The following is a 17,601-nucleotide window of genomic DNA, read 5'->3' on the forward strand; positions in this document are numbered from 1 at the left end:
GCGGTGAGGTTCATAGCTGGTGAGGCACCGACTTAATTATAATTGGATTTACAAATCTAGACCCCTGCATGTTATTTACATAAGGAAATTTCGCGCATGCGTACAAAGCTGGAGGGCAAAAAGACTATTCTTTAACATGTGATGCTTAGCCGCACCGCCCCCGCAGAATAATTCCGTTATCTCAAACTTAGACATGTAAACATTATTAATTTCATGCTGTGCTTAACAGCAAAGGGGGAAACCGTTAAAGTACAACTCAAAACCACGTCTTTCTCGCTCTCTGTATCAGCGCAGCTACTGTATGGCTAGATCGCTGTTACTCTGCAGTTGTGGAATCACAATGTCTGGGTTCATTAGAGCGCCCCCAGCGATGAGGCAAGAGAACTGCCTGCCTCACCTCGAATCTGTTCTCTGCCGTTAGCACACGAAACACATTATACGAAATTAAATACATAAGCTGAATAATGGAAAATCAGTTCATACATTAAATGTTTTAACCATTTTATTGGCGACGCACAGACAGGAGGAGCATGCTCTCATGGAATGGTAGCCAGTGCAGTTAGCTAGAGGTTGCACAATCCCAGGTGAGGCTCAGCTCGCTGTTGCCTCACCGGCTTCGCTTCTAAGCATTTCAATGGGAAAATGCGAAAATATATGATGTCTATGGTCCCCACCAGTGATGTGCGGTGAGGTTCATTGCTGGTGAGGCACTGACTTATGACTTAGACACCATGCATGTTATTGGACGTACGCAAATTTCGCGCAGGCATACAACGCTGGAGAGCAAAAAGATTAATCATTTACATGTCATCCATAGCCGCATTAACTCAGTGAAACTTAGAAATGTAGGTATTAATTTCGTGCTATGATCCACAGCAAAGTGATCTGTATTCGCCGAGCTTCGCAGACTCGTTGCCATAGCAACTGACAACAATGCCACTTCATGTTTTAGAATTTAACACCAAAAAACATTCAAGAATTTTGCACACAGAACATTTAGTCTATTGTTGTAGTACGTTTTAGGCTTAATGTTTAATTATTCAATAATTGCTGTGGTAAATTAGCTACCGCTTCTACTTTACTGAATTATTTAGACATACAAACTGTAGCCCACAAAACGCAAATCTCATTAAAAAAAATAAACAAAAACATCTCATTGCTGTCTTACCTTTACGTATCAATGAAATCCATGCACCGCTAATTCTGCACAAAAATATCCGTTCATCCAAAGCCAAGTCTATCACCGGCATGTCTTTTCTACTCCGTTTGAGAATCATCATACTGTCTCGAAACAAAACTTTCAGCTCCGGTGTTGGTCTTCCTTTAGTTATTATCTCCTGCTCCAATTGAAAATCCAATTTAGAAAACTGTTTAAGTGTAGATATATAGTCTTTCATGTTTACATCGGAAGACAGGAGAAAACAAACATATCGCTGTACTTTACTTATTTACTGTATGGCTAGCTCCATGGCTAGCTCGCTGTCCCTTACTCTGCAGTTGTGAAGTCACAATATCTGGGATCATGAGCGCCCCCAGCGATGAGGCAAGAGAACTGCCTGCCTCACCAGCTTCGCTTCTGAGCATTTGAATGTGAAAATGCGAAAATCCAGCGATTTTTAAGAAAAAACTAATCAGAATTGGTTAAGCTAAGTAAAAAATAGATACTTTATAGTACAAACCACAGGGTGAAAATAGCAATATAAATGGTTTTATTATTAGGCCCGAGCAGCTAAGCGCTGCCCGAGCAGCTAAGCGCTTTGACCTAATCAACATGAAACTGTGTCCACAGACAGAAAACATGCTGGTGTGTTGAGGGTTCCAACCCCAGCTGGTTTCAATCCAGGAGGTGAGCGTGGCGGCGTGGCGAAGTGACCTGTAACGCCGTGTCCATATGTTTGGCTCTAGATTCCACAATTCTGAGCCGGGCTGCACCAAACTTGACATGAGTGATCCTGGTTGGATCCCTTACGATCCTATGTCGTCATAGTCTGACGTCATCTAAGCCCCCCCCCCCAGAACAGGAAGTGCCTTTTTTTCCCTTCTAAAGCTCCATCTCTGGCTCGCTCAACCTAATCAAGATGATTCTGTGTTGGATGACAGATAACAAGTTGGTCTCACTTGCTTTAAAGCGCCAAGAGTTTTCTGTAGAGGGCGTGGCCGTGGCAGCGCAGCAAAGCAGAGGTCACGCCGCCGCAATAAGTTTACCTCTAGATTCCACATGTTTCAGCCCAGCTGCACCAAACTCACTAGGATGCATCCCTATCCATCCCCGAACAGGAATCCATAACAGTCGTTGATGGGCGTGGCCTAATTTCTCTACAGCACCCGCTAGAATATTTCAAATGATCAGCCCCAACCCATGCTTTAACCTAGATATATGAAACTTGGTACACATGTGTATCATGTCAGGACCTACAAAAGTCTCTTGGAGCCATGGTGCAAACCCAACAGGAAGTCGGCCATTTTGGATCAAAATCCGCCATTTCCTGTTTTTCATACACGTCGCATCTGATTGAACTCCTCCTACAGCTTTTGAGATACAGACTTCAAACTCAGTCAGCAGAGTTGAGACATTAAAGTTCAAAAGGTATCACAGGAATTTTTGTGTGTCAAAGCATGTGGGCGTGGCTAAGACCCAAACTTTGACTATTCACCATGAAACATGAATGTGAAATGACTTCCAAATGCCAGGTCAGAGCTGCATCAGACTTTCTATGTGTCATTATAGACCAGCCCTCATCACATTTAGGTGGTCAATTAATGACATAACCTTAGCCCCGCCCACTTCCGACAGGAATTCGCCTGTTTTTTCTACTGTATGTCTTATTTTTACTCTCTAATTCATATGGGTTTAATCCTGTGCAGACTGACATAAAATGACATGATGACGAACTCTGTCAATGCCTACTGACCCGTGGGGGCGTGGCCAAATGGCAGTCCCTCATATGCATACAATCGTCTCTTATTCACAAACGCATCATCCGATTTGCACCAGACTTTTTATGATTAACACTTGTGAACCTCTAAGGAGCCCAATAGAGTTTAATTGTAATTTAACTCCACTACACGCCCTAGGTTGATCAAACAGCTGTATCTCCTCGCTACATGGCCCAATCTGCTCCAGATTTTTGGTGCATCGCCAGGGAGCGCTGCTGAAGGCATCAAAGCGGATCGCCTGGTGGACAGGCGCGCGAGCGTCAGCGGTGGCTGGCGGGAGGCGGTGCTGGAACCCTCGCGGTGGCTATAGGCCTGAGCGGCGCTTAGCTGCGAGGGCCGCTTGAGGCTCCGCGGAGCTTTAATTATATATTATTTTTCCATGATGTCCCCTGACCTCACGTCACTGGTCCCCACCATGGTCCCCACCATAGACATAATATAAGCATAGACGCCTCATGGACCGCTCCTTCGCAGGAAATACGGCGGCCATCTTGGAGCGGTATACCCTCCTACTTTGCTCAATCAAAACAGCAGAAGATGCCTCAGCACTGAGGGATATTGTTGTTCTGGTCGATGGATTATTGATGTGAGGGCTCCACAGACAACATTTCACAAGTAAGATGGACATATTATTGTGTATATATTGTGATTAGAATATTACTTTACTGTATTTATGTCCACCGGCGACATACCAGCTAATATTAGCTACAGTGCTTGGTGTAATACGGGTTCAGCCCCGCTATGAAGGCTAACTGAGATTCCGTAAATCTAGAAAAAAAAAATTATTCTCTAACATTGGCTTAGATTATCTGACACAAGGGCCTATATTAGAAATGAAACAATATAATACATATTATAAAACTTATATTATGTGTTATAACATTCACCGGCAAAGTTTACACAGGTGGTAAAGACTATTATTTATATTCTTTCACTCTGTCAAAAGTAAGATACATCCTAAATCTTCCGTTTTTGTTTTGAAAGTTTCCTAAAGACACGGTGTGAGGAAGAAGAGGGAGATATCTATAAAGACAGACGGATTCACTGCAGCACGGATGAATCTCACATCGGATTTTGGACTCGTCGGCTGAAAAACATATTATATACATATAAACATATATATATATATATATATATATATATATATATATATATATATATATATATATATATATATATATATATATATATATATATATATATATATATATATATATAATTATATTATATATATATATATATATATATATATATATATATATATATATATATATATATATATATTATATAATTATATATATATAATTATATATTATATATATATATATATATATAATATAATTATATATATATATATAATTATATATATATTATATATATTATATATATATTATATAATATATATATATAATTTTTTTTATTTTTAATTTTTTATATATATATATATATATATATATATATATATATATATATATAATTCAGTATCAATCATTATTTATTTCTGCCATTATTAATCTTTATTTATTAGTGTTTGTATAGTTATATAAATATGTATTGATATTACTAAATGTATTAAATAAATTATGAACGGCTGTGTGCTTTGTAATATGCTCTTCATACATCGATATCAGAATATTCCATTCCTATTCTATTGTTATAGCCACTAAGCATATTTAAATATAATGAACTATGTATTAAAAACATACTTAAAAATACAATTGTTTATAAATGTTGCTTTGATAGATGTTTGAATATGGTTTACAGAAACAAAAAAGTTTCTGTAAACTTATATTATGTCTATGGTCCCCACAATATGGAAGAGTTCTTCTTCACCAACACACTGCACGCCTGTTCGTGCACTGCTGCCTCTCACTGGTGGAGATGGTGTATGGCATTACTTAAATAAAGTAGTAAATAAATAAAGCCTTAAATAATAAGCCTTAATAATAAGCCGTAATAAATGAGCCTTAAATAAAGCCTTAAATAATGTTTCAAATGCTAAGTTCATAAGTGCTTTGTAGACATCTTGCTGTAAAACTTTAGGATCAATTAAATTAAGAAATTTAAGACTAAACAAAATGGCAGAGCAATATAATATTACCACATAAAGCTAATTTTTAAAGTTTAATCGGTAATACTTTTATAACAAATTTATGTCAGATCATGATTTCTTCAAGTTGTCATAATGAAGACAATTCTGACTAGGTTAATGACAAGTTGTCATAATGAAGACATTTTTGTCTAAATTAATGTCAGGTTGTCATAACAGACATTTTGAATAATGTCAGCTTTGTATTAAAGGTGTCATGATTTACCGAATGACACTTTATGACAACAGTCATAAATATTCATGAAGACTTATTCATGTTCATGATAGGTGTTATGTCATGTTTATGACAGTGTCATGTCAGTCTTATTCACACCCCTTCACATAAAGTGTTACCGGAATATTTTTCAACAAATACTACATTGAGAGGATTCTTTGCTCCTTATGGGCCCCATAAGAAGAAATGTTGTTTAGGTTTAGGACTAGGGTATGAATTGAGGTTATGTTTAGGTTTAGGTTAGGATTAGGTTTAGTTTTAGGGTAAAGTAATGTGATAATCGCAAGCATAATTCTTTGAGTTCAACTAAAAAAAGGTAGCATCAAACAAAACTTTGAGAATCGCAACCAAAAACTAAGGCTCTCAACCAAAAAATTCTGACATGCGTAAATAAAAGTTTATATTCTGCAAATAACTTTTTCACTTCATCAAACAAAAAGGAGTGATCTTAATTTTTTTTTAAAAACATTTTAAACAAAAATTTTTCGTTTAAAAGAATGAATCATTTAAATTTTTACCACCTCTTGCATACCAGAGGGTGGCACTCAGAGGGAGGCTGAGTACCACCAGCGGTACATCTACCACATTTTGAGAACCATGAAAATGCTAAAAAAAAAAAAAAACATGAAAAATCCTCTGCTATAAGGAAGGGTTTGTTGGAAAGGATGGAGAAATCCTCTGACTGCTGTAAGAGCGCTGTCTTCACTTACACAGCTCAATGATGCCATCTAGTGAAAACAAAAGGAATTGTATAATTCCAAAAATGTAGCATTGTACTGCAGACACAAACTACTTTGCCTCTAGATTTTCCAAAGATTGACAATGTTAAAAAGTGAAGGTTTTCCATTTGTAGAAGGATTAACTATATATGAGTCTGCTGTTGGATACGGGAATCCAGTTTGATCTAACTGCAACGTTAGATGGGTCAGAGTTGTTGAAGGGTCAGAGAGGAGCATCAATTATGTCAAAACTGATAAAAACTGGATTGCACCTAGTTTATGTAAAAGTATTTTACTGTACCCTTTCCACATTTTGACAGGTCACAAAAACAAACTTCAATGCTGTTGGGATTGAAGACCAACATAAATAATTGTGAAATGTGAGGGAAATTGTTTAAAAACACAAACCTCAAAGATAAATTTGCATATGTCTAAATCAATACATTGTAAATACATTGTAGGACCACATTTCTAGACCTAGACACAAAGTAGTGTGTAGGTCTCTGTGTTTATCTCCATCTTTGCATCATGGCCTGTCTAACCCTACTTTCAGCCACTTTATTCCTTGCATGTTCTTTCATGGTACTGTTTGTTCTCTAATGTTCTCTAGCATTTCGTCATGGAACAGCTGCATTTATGCTGGGATTACATAACTCAAAATTGGAGTCTATTCCTTTTGGCTTCATCCCATTAATAGAATATCTGTGACTTTAAATCTGTGTGTATGATTGGACTGTTGTCTCAAAGTACGCTAGTACTTTGAGAAGTTCTAGTGTACTTTGAGACACTAGTACTTTGAGACAACAAAGTACAAGTACTAGTACACTAGTACAACTAGTGTACTTTGAGACAACAACGTACTTCAAAGAACTGAAGTACTTTGAGACGACATGTGTTGGACATATATTAGACATGTATCGCTTACTGCCATGTGTCAGTAGGCGATGTATACACTATTCAATAAATTAGAACATATGTTCTGATGTGTCTTGCTTGTCAGATGTCTTTTGAAAACAACCTTAAGCAGGTATTAAAATATGTTTAATTGAATTTCCATTCATATATTAAAATGTTCTTTTTTATTGGTTTTATGATATTCAAATTTTAAATGACATGTTTTCATTAAATGTAAGCAAAACATAACCATAATGAACAAAGACTTACAAATATCCATTTGTGTAATTAACATATAATGAGTTTAAGTGATAAAATTCCTGAAATGAATTTCAGTAATATTCTAATGTGTTGAACAGATCTGTAATTGACTGAACTAAATGATTTATAGTGGGTTTTTTTATATATATCTGCCGCTTGGTTGAACCTGTGCAAAGCAGTTTGTGTTGTACTCATATGTCTAAATATTGTTCTAAATATTAAACTTCCTCTGCTATAAGGAAGGGTTTGTTGGAAAGGATGGAGAAATCCTCTGACTGCTCTAAGAGCACTGTATAACTAGTGTACAGTGCTCTTACTCTAGTTGTAAGAGCGCTGATTTCTGAAGGTTTTTAGTTGCACTTGTCAAGAAAAGTCGAGATCATCCCACTTCCCCATGCTGGAGATTTAGTTTAATAATAACAATGAATAAAGTTATCTTTAAAACTGATTACACAGGTGACATCAAGACCCAACAGTAGAGTCAGACGGTAAAAAAATTAATCTGGTTGTGTGTGTTGTTATTGTGTCCTGCAAACTTTGCTTTAATTCTACTTTTTTCTATTTAATCATAAAAAATCATAATCAGGCAGAAAGAGAGTCATGGAACAGGAAAAGCAGGTTTCCTGGAGAAAGAGGAAGTTTCCAGCCTGCAGTGGATAAAAATAGTTCAGACTGCTCATTTTGAGCATTAAAGGTTTAAAGAATAAAATCTAAACAATTTGAGTAATTGGATAAAACCCAGAGTAAAATACTTGAATTAATAATGATAACTTATTATTAAGCCAATAATTAATATTGGTTTAACCAATGGTTGATGTTGGTTTGATTATAAGAATATTTACACTTACTCTTAAACTTATGGAAGTACTTACAGGTGAAACAAGTAACTGTAACATGGTATCAAATAATTAGAATGATGAATTATTCTTGGTTTAATTTCAGAAATGTCTGTAATAACTCACATCATGATTATAATAAGAGTAACTAATAAGTAAGGATTATTATAAAATGATAAATGAATGCTAAATCAGAGAAACTAAAAGGTTATAAATGTGATTTTGACATTGAACTTGAAATGGTGTAAAATGTGTAACTGTAACTAAAGGTCACTGATGTTGTGTTGGAGGTAGATGGTAGGTGAAGGGTCAGGGGAAAAGAGGAACCGAAAGGAGAGCGGAGGTGACCAAGGCATTAGGTCATTAGAACAGACATCATGTCTCCAAGATGGTGAAGGATATTAGATCATCTGTCCAAGCAGTCAGTACAGAGGAAACAGGTGCAGAATTCAGACAGGGAACTGAAAGTGCAGCTCAGGAGAAATAAAGTTCATCTGTAGTCTGAGGCTAACTAAAGAACAGTTGACGTCAAGTAAAAATGTCCATGAGGAAAGAAAGTGTGTGGCTGCTGATAAGAATAAAAAGACACCAGACAGGAGGATCGAGGTTCTTTGTTCCGCAGCGTTCGAGTCGAGCAGATGGAGATGCAGAATCAACGGAGGGCTGCGTGATGACACCCCGGGATGACTGCTCGCTGCCCAAGGAAGGAACAAGATCCGTTTACCCACAACCCGGGACTCTGATTCGACTGCGGCCCCACGCTCAACCCAAAGGATTACAACAATGCTGCAGTGGACATGGGGAATAGACAAAGATCTTTCGTGGATAAAGAACTGAGTTCAGAGAGGATTCTCACCGGTTCAACTTTGGATTTATTCTGAAAGGATTCTGCCAAGACAAAGACAGGACTCCATCCATGGACGTTAAAGTTTCCGCTGCCAAGATCGTCTCTGCATCTGGGTTCGAGTAATACTGCCTCCCCCCAAAGCCTCTATTTAGATTAAGACACAGTGTAGGGTTAGGAGTAATTTCTGTTGATTCTTTAAAGTTTTTAATTTCTTGATTTTTATTAAAATGCTGTATGTCCTTTTCCCTTGCTACAGCTTGCTAATAAAAATACTAAAGTCTAATTTGATGTTGTGGACAGTTAAATTAATTGAGTCATCTAGATTTAATTTCTCTGATCATTGTAAAATCAATGCTTATGGTCCTAGTAACTTAGGGTGGCTTCGTACGTTCTTTAGTTCAGATAAATAATGTCCCTGGGACTTATTCCTAGTCACTAAAACTATCCAAGTCGGTTACCAAGTGCACGTTAATTATTAGGGAGAGAGCTACCGTTAACAGATGTGGTTCATTGGTTCGGACACCGGCAGGGCTACTCCGATTGTCGGGATTATGGACAGAAGCGGGGCATAACGTCTGGATGTAGGTAGTTAGAACTTGGACGCATCTCTCCCGCTCCCAGCTTAAACAAAAGTTCTCTAAATTCTTATCTGCGGTAATACCCGGGAATTAGAGTCTTTTCGGACCCGTGAGACGGAGAGCTGGTCAGTAGTCAGTCTGCTAAAGTTGGGAGGAGTTCAGGGCGTGGCTGAGTGCTGAGAATTAACACACTGGATTTTATCTAGAAGTGTTGGATGAAAAGAGGCTGGGGACAAATTTATACCACACTTTTCAGAATTTCATTTACAAAAATGTTCACCTTACAATTAAGCCCAGATTTGTTTTGGTTTGTCACATACAATTTTAATAAAATACACTCATGTCCATGATGATTGTGACAAAAACATGGAAAAGTTCAAGCAATATGAATACTTTTTCCAGGCGCTGTATGCAAAATATTAGTTTCATGTCAAATTACATTAAACATTGTCAAGTAAGGATGATATATGGTCAGATCAAATCTTTTATTTGATCTGACCATACATTTATCAAAAACAGATACACAAATCATAGTGTATGATTTCCTTGTTTAGAATTTATTTCCTTAAGAAAAGAACTATTCACAACAGTAATGACTGAGCTAGGGTTATTTAGATGCTGAGCAAAATCCTCTGACACAAAATTGAGAAGCAGGGGGAAAAAACAAGTTAGATTAAACAATTATGTACATTAAACACTAAAACATCTCAAGTCCAAACAGATCTGTGTAAAATCACTGACGCATTTCTTAAATCTTTGGAAAGAGTTTGTGAAGGAAAGCGGTTCTGTAGCTCTGCTAGTTATAGAAGCCTCTCCAGTACCAGCAGGTGCAGTTAAGACCGGCAGCTATGAGCAAGATGACCAACAGAGTGATGAACAGGCCGATGCCCAGGATGGTGGCCACAACAGCCCAGATGAGCGTCCTCTTGGACGTGTCGATCAGAGGGGACCTGAGGGCCATGCGGACCCTCCGCGCTCGCCGGCGGTCCTGGGGAGGATAGCGCGCCAGATTTACCCTCTCCATCTTCAGCGAACGAATCAGGCACGCTCTCTGGTGACTCAGCTGGTCGAAGGTGTGTTTGCCATGATAACGACCCATGCCACTCTGACCTGGAGAGGGTCCAGAACACAAGTAGAGTCAGGACTCAACAACAGAATCAGACTCATCTTTCAAATCGTTCAATTCCACTTCCCGGATCAAACCAAACCTTGTGCTTCCCTGTGGGAACCTGAGTTTTCTGCATCCTCCAGAGTTCCCCAAACACTTTCTATTTCCTTTTAGTTAATAAACCACCTCAAACTGCTTTCCCTGTGTGTCATATCTGCATGTGGGTCGGTTAAATCCAAAACATGATGATGGATGGATGGATGGATGGATGGATGGATGGATGGATGGATGGATGGATGGATGGATGGATGGATGGATGGATGGATGGATGGATGGATGGATGGATGGATGGACTGAAAAGGAGAGATAAAAACACATGTACTGTCCTATTCCTCCTTTATTTCTATTTTCCCTAATCTAATTTGGAAAACCATAGGTGGAGCTCTCCAAGCTAAACTACATTGTGTCATTATGTAAATGATGTACACTACAGGACCAAATATCTACAAAGAGCTTTCTGAAGACATTCTTTCATTAGACTCAACAAAACTGCTTGTCATGATTCTCACCAACGCCTCCAAATGGGAGTGAGCTGACTGTGTAGTGCATCATGACATCATTAACTGTCACTCCTCCACTGGTGGTCTCCTCAATCATCCGTTTTATTGCCTTGGTCAGATGGGAGGAAGCACAAGAGTCACATAGAGAAAGGTCCAAAAGTCTAAAAGTTGTTTTCTGTTTTGTGAGCCCCACCTTCTGGTCAGAACAGAAGATATAGAGAGCCAAGGGTTTCTCCCTCTCATTGATAAAGTTAATGGCATCCTCCATGTCGCTCACTGTGACTATTGGCAGGAGAGGGCCAAAGATCTCCTCCTGCATCAGCCTGGAGTGGGGGGGCACGTCCTTCAGCACCGTTGGGGCTGTCAAAGGAAGAACACAGTTCATGAAACTGGAATGAAAACAGAAACGTGAACAGTGATTTAAAATGCCTCATCTTACCAATGTACCACTGTGAGGAATCACTCTGCCCCCCCACAACAGGAGTGTATCCCTCCATCAGACTCATGATTCTGTTGAAGTGCTCCTGGTTGATGATTCGGCCGTAATCAGGCGAGCATTTTGGATCAGCACCATAGAATTCCTGTGAAAAGTAAAAATATAAAGGGTTTCAATAAAGCTCTATACTGCCCAGTTTAACGTAAAACTAACAGCAGGTCAAAGTTGATGTGCTACCAGCAGAGTCTCTCGGATGAATTCAACCACCTGGCCCTGGATGCAGGGCTCACACAGAATATAGTCTGGAGCGATACAAGTCTGGCCACAGTTCACAAACTTCCCCCATGTGACGCGCCTGCAAACAGAACAGTCATTACTGGGAGAATCCTTGAAATGCTTTAGAAAGCAATGAAAGAACACGTAATGATGCCATCTGAAGGTTCCAGTCAATACCAGCTTAAAAATTTTGAAGGAGCAATATTATGCAAAATGTACTTGAGCTATATCTGTTGGGATCTTGGGTTGTTTGAGTTTGTTTTGGGTTTTGTAATTATTTGTTTGCATGTTTGTATGTTTGAGAAAGGATTTCTCAGAGAAAGGATTTATCAAACATGCATGAAAGAATCAAAGCAAAACACCAGGTGTGGTTTTGATGAGGGACTAACACTATAACATGATGTAAAGCTCAAAAAAGTAGATTTTACATGATACTCCCCTTTTAAAAGTTGCAACTTAAAGATGGGAAAACCATCTGACTCTCTACCATGTGTTATTTGCCTAAAATCTCCTGGAATGTTTGTAGTTTTTCTACATCAGTTCAGCAGTCAGCTTTGTCTGTGTGCTGGTGATGACAGTGTTACCGGCAGGCTGTCCTGACATCACAGTCTTTGTCGATGTAGCAGGGACTCTTCCCGCCCAGCTCCAGGGTTACAGGGGTGAGGTGGCGCGCTGCAGCCTCCATCACCAGTTTGCCCGCTGTGCTGCCGCCCGTGTAGAAGATGTGATCAAACCTGAGCCTCAGCAGCTGCTGGGTCTCTGACACACCACCTGTCACTACTGGGTACAGATCCTGGAGGTAAACAAGATATTTTCTTCTCATTGAGTACTCAATGCTGTACTTGTTGAGTGAAATAAAGAAAAATCATGTTCAAGAATCAGGACTCAGCTATTCAGCTGTTTGGAGGGAGTAAAAACTTTCCATTAAACAGAGACAAATTAATCTCAGTGATAAGCTGTGCTATGTGGAAACTTAACAGCCTTTGAGTCCAGCATTATCTTATCAACACCAGCAGTGGGTGTTCAGACCTTGTCCAGATAGCAAGGCAGCAGTGCATGTAGCAGGAGGGACGAGCACTTGCTCAACTCGGACGGTTTCACCACAGCTGCGTTGCCTGTGAATGGAATGAAATCACAGAGTGACGCAGAACAGGGACAGTAGGAGGATGAGAATGCTGGCAGGGGAGTGGGGGAGGGGTATCAAGTGAAGTTTGTACAGTTATTGCAGGGTTCATACAAGTACATACATACTTCATGAACTTTTTCACATTTCATATTATTCCAGACAAAAACGTCATTGGATTAATTTTTAAAAAAGATTTTATCATCAACAACATCCAACATGTAAGGGTGAAGGAAAATGGTACATAATTTTTAAACATTTTTTGAAAATCAAAAACGTCAAAAGTTGTGGCATGCATTTGCATTCAAACCTCCTTTACTCCAATACCACTCATTAAAATCCAGGCTGACCAACCAGTTTCTGAAGGCTCTGTAGTAAATAGAGCACACCTGTGTGTAACATAATATAAGTATAAATGCAGCTGTTCTGCACGTAAAGATCATTACACACTATAAAACAAATATCATCATAAAAAGAGATGTGGGAAAAGTTCTGGAGAAGTTTAAAGCAGGGTCAGGTTCTAAAATAAAATAAGATGTAAACATCTCACAGAGGTCTGATCAATCCATCATCTGAATATGGAGACAGGAACATGTGGAAGAATGAGTTCAGGCCAGATGAAACTAAAACATTAACTACAAATGCTCAACAGTAGTTGGCTGAAAACCAATACTACAAATCACCTCTTTACAGCTGCAGTATGTAACTTTTATAAACAATATGTTTTTACATATTTGTTAAAGATGTCTCCACATTGTGGAAGTATAACATGAGACAGCTAATCTGAAAAAAAAAATGTAGCGCCTCTATATTCTCCTTGTGGTCCTACTGCCATCTGCAGAAATAGACCGCTCAGTCAGAAACAACCAATAAGAGCCAGGAGGAGGGTCTTAGAGCTGTCAATCACCCTTATGTACACCCCCTTGCTCTCTGTTATGCTACAGCTAGTTACCCACATCAAAACCAGAGGTGGATGCAGAGGCTAGTAAGCATGGATGAACAGTTTTTTGGTAAAATAAGTTGTTTCTCCACCATTAGCACATTGAGCATCCTGAACACAAGCCTGAAGATCAGTGGTAAGACCCTCCTCCTGACTCTGATTGGTTGTTTCTGACCAAATGATGTATTTCTGCAGATGTTAGGGGACAGAAATACACCATTTTCTGTCCCCCGATTTTTCAGATTTTCTGTCTCATACCATGTAATGACAAAGTAGCAGTTTTAATAAATGTGTAAAAAAAACCCAACATATTGTTTATAAGAGCTATAACATAGTGGTAGCAATGTCATAATTTGGGTCTGCTTTTCTTTAGCAGGGACAGGAAGCTAGCCAGAGTTGATGGGGGTGGAGCAGGTGTAGGGCAGTACTGGAAGAAAACATGTCAGCACCTGCAGAAGACCTGAAACCCTAAACATACATCCACAGCTACAACAGCATAATGTAGATCTAAAGTCTTAGAATGGTCCATTCAAAGTCCACACCTAAATCAAAATGAGAAAGAACCCGTCTCCACTGCTCTAGAGTCCAGTGTTGATGTGCATCCAACACTTTGCATTGAATTTGTTGATGTAAACTTTGGGTTTCATGCTGAGTTTTTAGAAGCCAAAATCAGAAGCAGAAAGTAAAAGAGCTCCTACCCGCAGCGATGGCTCCAACCAGCGGAATCAGAGTTAGAGCCCAGGGGTAGTTCCAGGCCCCAATGATGAGAACCACTCCCAGGGGCTCTGGCTGAATGTAGACCTCGTCCGATATAGTAAAGAGGTTCTTTTCTACAGGACGAGGAGCAGCCCACTGTGCAAGCTTCTCTATGGCCAGCTTGATCTCATTCTCAATGCTGATCAGTTCCAGGAGAGGCGTGTCATACTGGCTCTGTGGAAAACCCAGCAGTCATGGAACCAAACCCAGCTATATACCACTCTTCTGTGTGTGTATGAACATGTATGTTTGGTGCTCCAGCAGTAGTGTGTCCCCTTACCCTGCTGATGTCTTGTTTGAGAGCAGTGGAAATCTCAGTCTCCTTCTCCATGATCATCCTCTGCAGGGCGTGAAGCTGCTGGAGTCTGAACTCTAGAGGTCGAGCCCTGCCACTGACGAAGGCCTCCTTGGCCTGCTGCAACAGCTGCCTTTCCATCCAGTCACCTGCTCAACGACAAGGCCCAGACCGTGGGTCTCCAGCAGTGGACAGGTTAGAACCAACAACCAACAACCCCCCAGCTGCAAGGAAACAGTGCTAGCCACTGTGCTGTCCTTTATTCCTTCAGTAGATATTTGAAATATTTTCTATTCTCACATTTACAGTTTTTAAAGTCAAATTTTGAGGGATTTCAGTTTATTTTAAAAAGAGGATAGGAAAATGCAAATATATTAGTTTAGCACCATTTTATTAAAGCAGTGTTTCCCAACCCTGGTCCTCAAGGCACACTGGCCTGCATGTTTTAGGTGTTTCCTTGCTTCAGCACAGGTGATTTCAATTAGCAGGTCTTTGCTGAACTGTAATCAGCAGAATGACGTGCATTAAAGCAGGGAAATTTCTAAAACATGCAGGGCAGTGTGCCTCGAGGACCAGGGTTGGGAAACGTTGTATTAAAGTATTAAAGTGCTTGTTGAGTAAACGAATAAAATGGCTTCAAAAGATTTGCTTAAAACATCAGCATTACATAAAGTAAACACAATGAAACACAAGTGCTAAAATGTACTTTCTGAGAAAGCTGCTGGAAGTAATAAATGAAAAAGAAGACAGAGGTATCACCCCAGTCCTTCCACTGGCTCCATGGAGCTCATGTTCTAATTCAGCTCATTGTGTTCTGATAACATCTTGACCTCTACCACTGCCTCTTCACCATCGGTTATACCATCTTAAAAATTAAAGTAATTAGTAAAGTTGCTGCAAGAACATACATGGGACTGATTTCATAACACTTTATAGAACACTTAATAGTGTAAATTCAAATTGATTTGTCAATAAAAATGTCTTAGTAGTCGTGATGTTTTTGTCCTTAATCGTCTATCTGACACTATCTTAGTTGCGTAAATAAATGAAGCTACATGTAAAAATGTATCTTAACCACTAATTGCCTGTTGAGAGAGCCAGGTTTATTACCCTTAGCGTCACTTCCATCTGTTGGGTTGAAAACTGAACTCAGGATTCTAGATCAAACCAATAATTCAGCCTGTACAATCCAGGCTTTTAGTGCAGTGAACCCCACATTTCTGTAGAAAAAAAGACTTTCAGACTCCAGATAAGCATTGTTATAACATTATATATATTTTCTCAATAAAACAGTTTACATTAAATTGAATCTGCATCCTCTCACCAACGTAGGCCAACTTAGACCATTTTTATCTGTTGCACTGCATCTCTCAGTTCTAAAATATTAATGTAACTGAGACCAAAGTGACTACGGAAGCCGGTCCATGAAGCGTGTCTACATACCGAACTCACTGCAGCCGGACTGGAGCTTGATCTGGTCGGATATGAGTTGAATGTTCCCGTCCCGCTGTGGGGCTTCCTGCTCTCCAGCTGACCTGTGTGCGCCGTCTGCCACTGGCGCAGCTCTGGGGTCAGATTCCAAGTCTGCACCACTCCCCCCTCCCTCCCACCTTTTATTCAGCAATTACATGATACGGGAGCTGCTTTCTGACTACTACTTTTACAGCCTTTAGTTAGCAGTTCAGAGGTTACTGTTCTCTTTATAGCAAACCTTGGAAGGACACAGATGTCAGTTTGGATGGAAGGCCTTATTGAGGAAAAATGGTACAGAAAGAAAACAGTGAAGAAATTTTATTTTTTATTTTTTTTAATTAACAGAAAATGTGAGGACCAGCCTGAACTAAAGAGAGATTTTTATTAACTCTAATGGATTGCTACGGTAACATATTGCTGGACACTGACTCCTACAGTTAAATCACAAATGTGAGCATAAAAATGTAGATTTTATATACTTGGTTTACACAAAACATCTCTAAAATGATAACTTCAATCATATCTCCTTCCAAATATAACTTGGACTTCCAAATATAAGTCCAAGTAGTCCAAGCATTTCAAATATGAAATGCATCTGACTAATGCATCTGATGGACCAGACTGGATTCCAGCTGCAGATGACCTGCATTGACTGCTCAGCTTCAGTGCAGGAACCGCTGCAGGCAACAAGATACAGAAAACAGAAACATGGCTGAGCTGTTCCAGATGAGTACAACAAACATGGACGTCAACAACAGTGGAGCTGACCAGAACAAAGGAGGCCTTCAACCAGGGGCAGTGAGGCATGTTGGGTAATTAAAAGGAGGGTAGATGTGTGGGGAGGTTTTCCGGACAAAAACACATTGTCTCTCAGAAACAAAGCCATTGCTGTATGAGGGGACAGCATGTACTCATCCGATTAACATGGAAAATGATTTGATAATATTTATAAAGTTGCTAACAGAATGTACTGTGTGTAAAGCTAGCTGCTTTACTATTGATAATCCTGAGCAGAATTATTGCTTTGGGAACTAGGCTCCAATAAATAACTCTCCTGTGGTGCCAGCACTGATTAGTACTTTGGATGACACAATAGAATAACTTTGTTAATTATTAACAATAAATTATTGAAGAAAAGATAACATTCAGATATTTTATGCAAGAAACCACTACTGATATCTAATGGTTGTTCACCAGTTAGAGACGTTTGTGGTGATAAGCTTACATAATCCACATCT

The 17,601-nt window shown here is 39.2% G+C and overlaps 1 protein-coding gene across 1 annotated transcript; it reads right to left on the reverse strand.

Annotated features, from left to right (window-relative positions):
* Positions 1-9,694: 9,694 nt before the first annotated feature.
* Positions 9,695-17,006, reverse strand: aldh3a1 (aldehyde dehydrogenase 3 family, member A1). Its single transcript, XM_014976752.2, has 10 exons — positions 16,334-17,006; positions 14,876-15,039; positions 14,538-14,769; positions 12,806-12,891; positions 12,361-12,569; positions 11,738-11,855; positions 11,504-11,645; positions 11,258-11,424; positions 11,074-11,173; positions 9,695-10,506 (listed from the first exon to the last, which is right to left on the reverse strand). The coding sequence occupies exons 2-10, from the start codon at positions 15,029-15,031 to the stop codon at positions 10,193-10,195; spliced, it is 1,524 nt and encodes a 507-aa protein (XP_014832238.1). The 5' UTR covers positions 15,032-15,039; positions 16,334-17,006; the 3' UTR covers positions 9,695-10,192.
* Between the last annotated feature and the right edge of the window lie 595 nt (positions 17,007-17,601).

The sequence above is a fragment of the Poecilia mexicana genome, unplaced genomic scaffold, assembly GCF_051168715.1.
Source record: "Poecilia mexicana isolate PSO_F unplaced genomic scaffold, ASM5116871v1 scaffold_13, whole genome shotgun sequence".
NCBI lineage: Eukaryota > Metazoa > Chordata > Actinopteri > Cyprinodontiformes > Poeciliidae > Poecilia > Poecilia mexicana.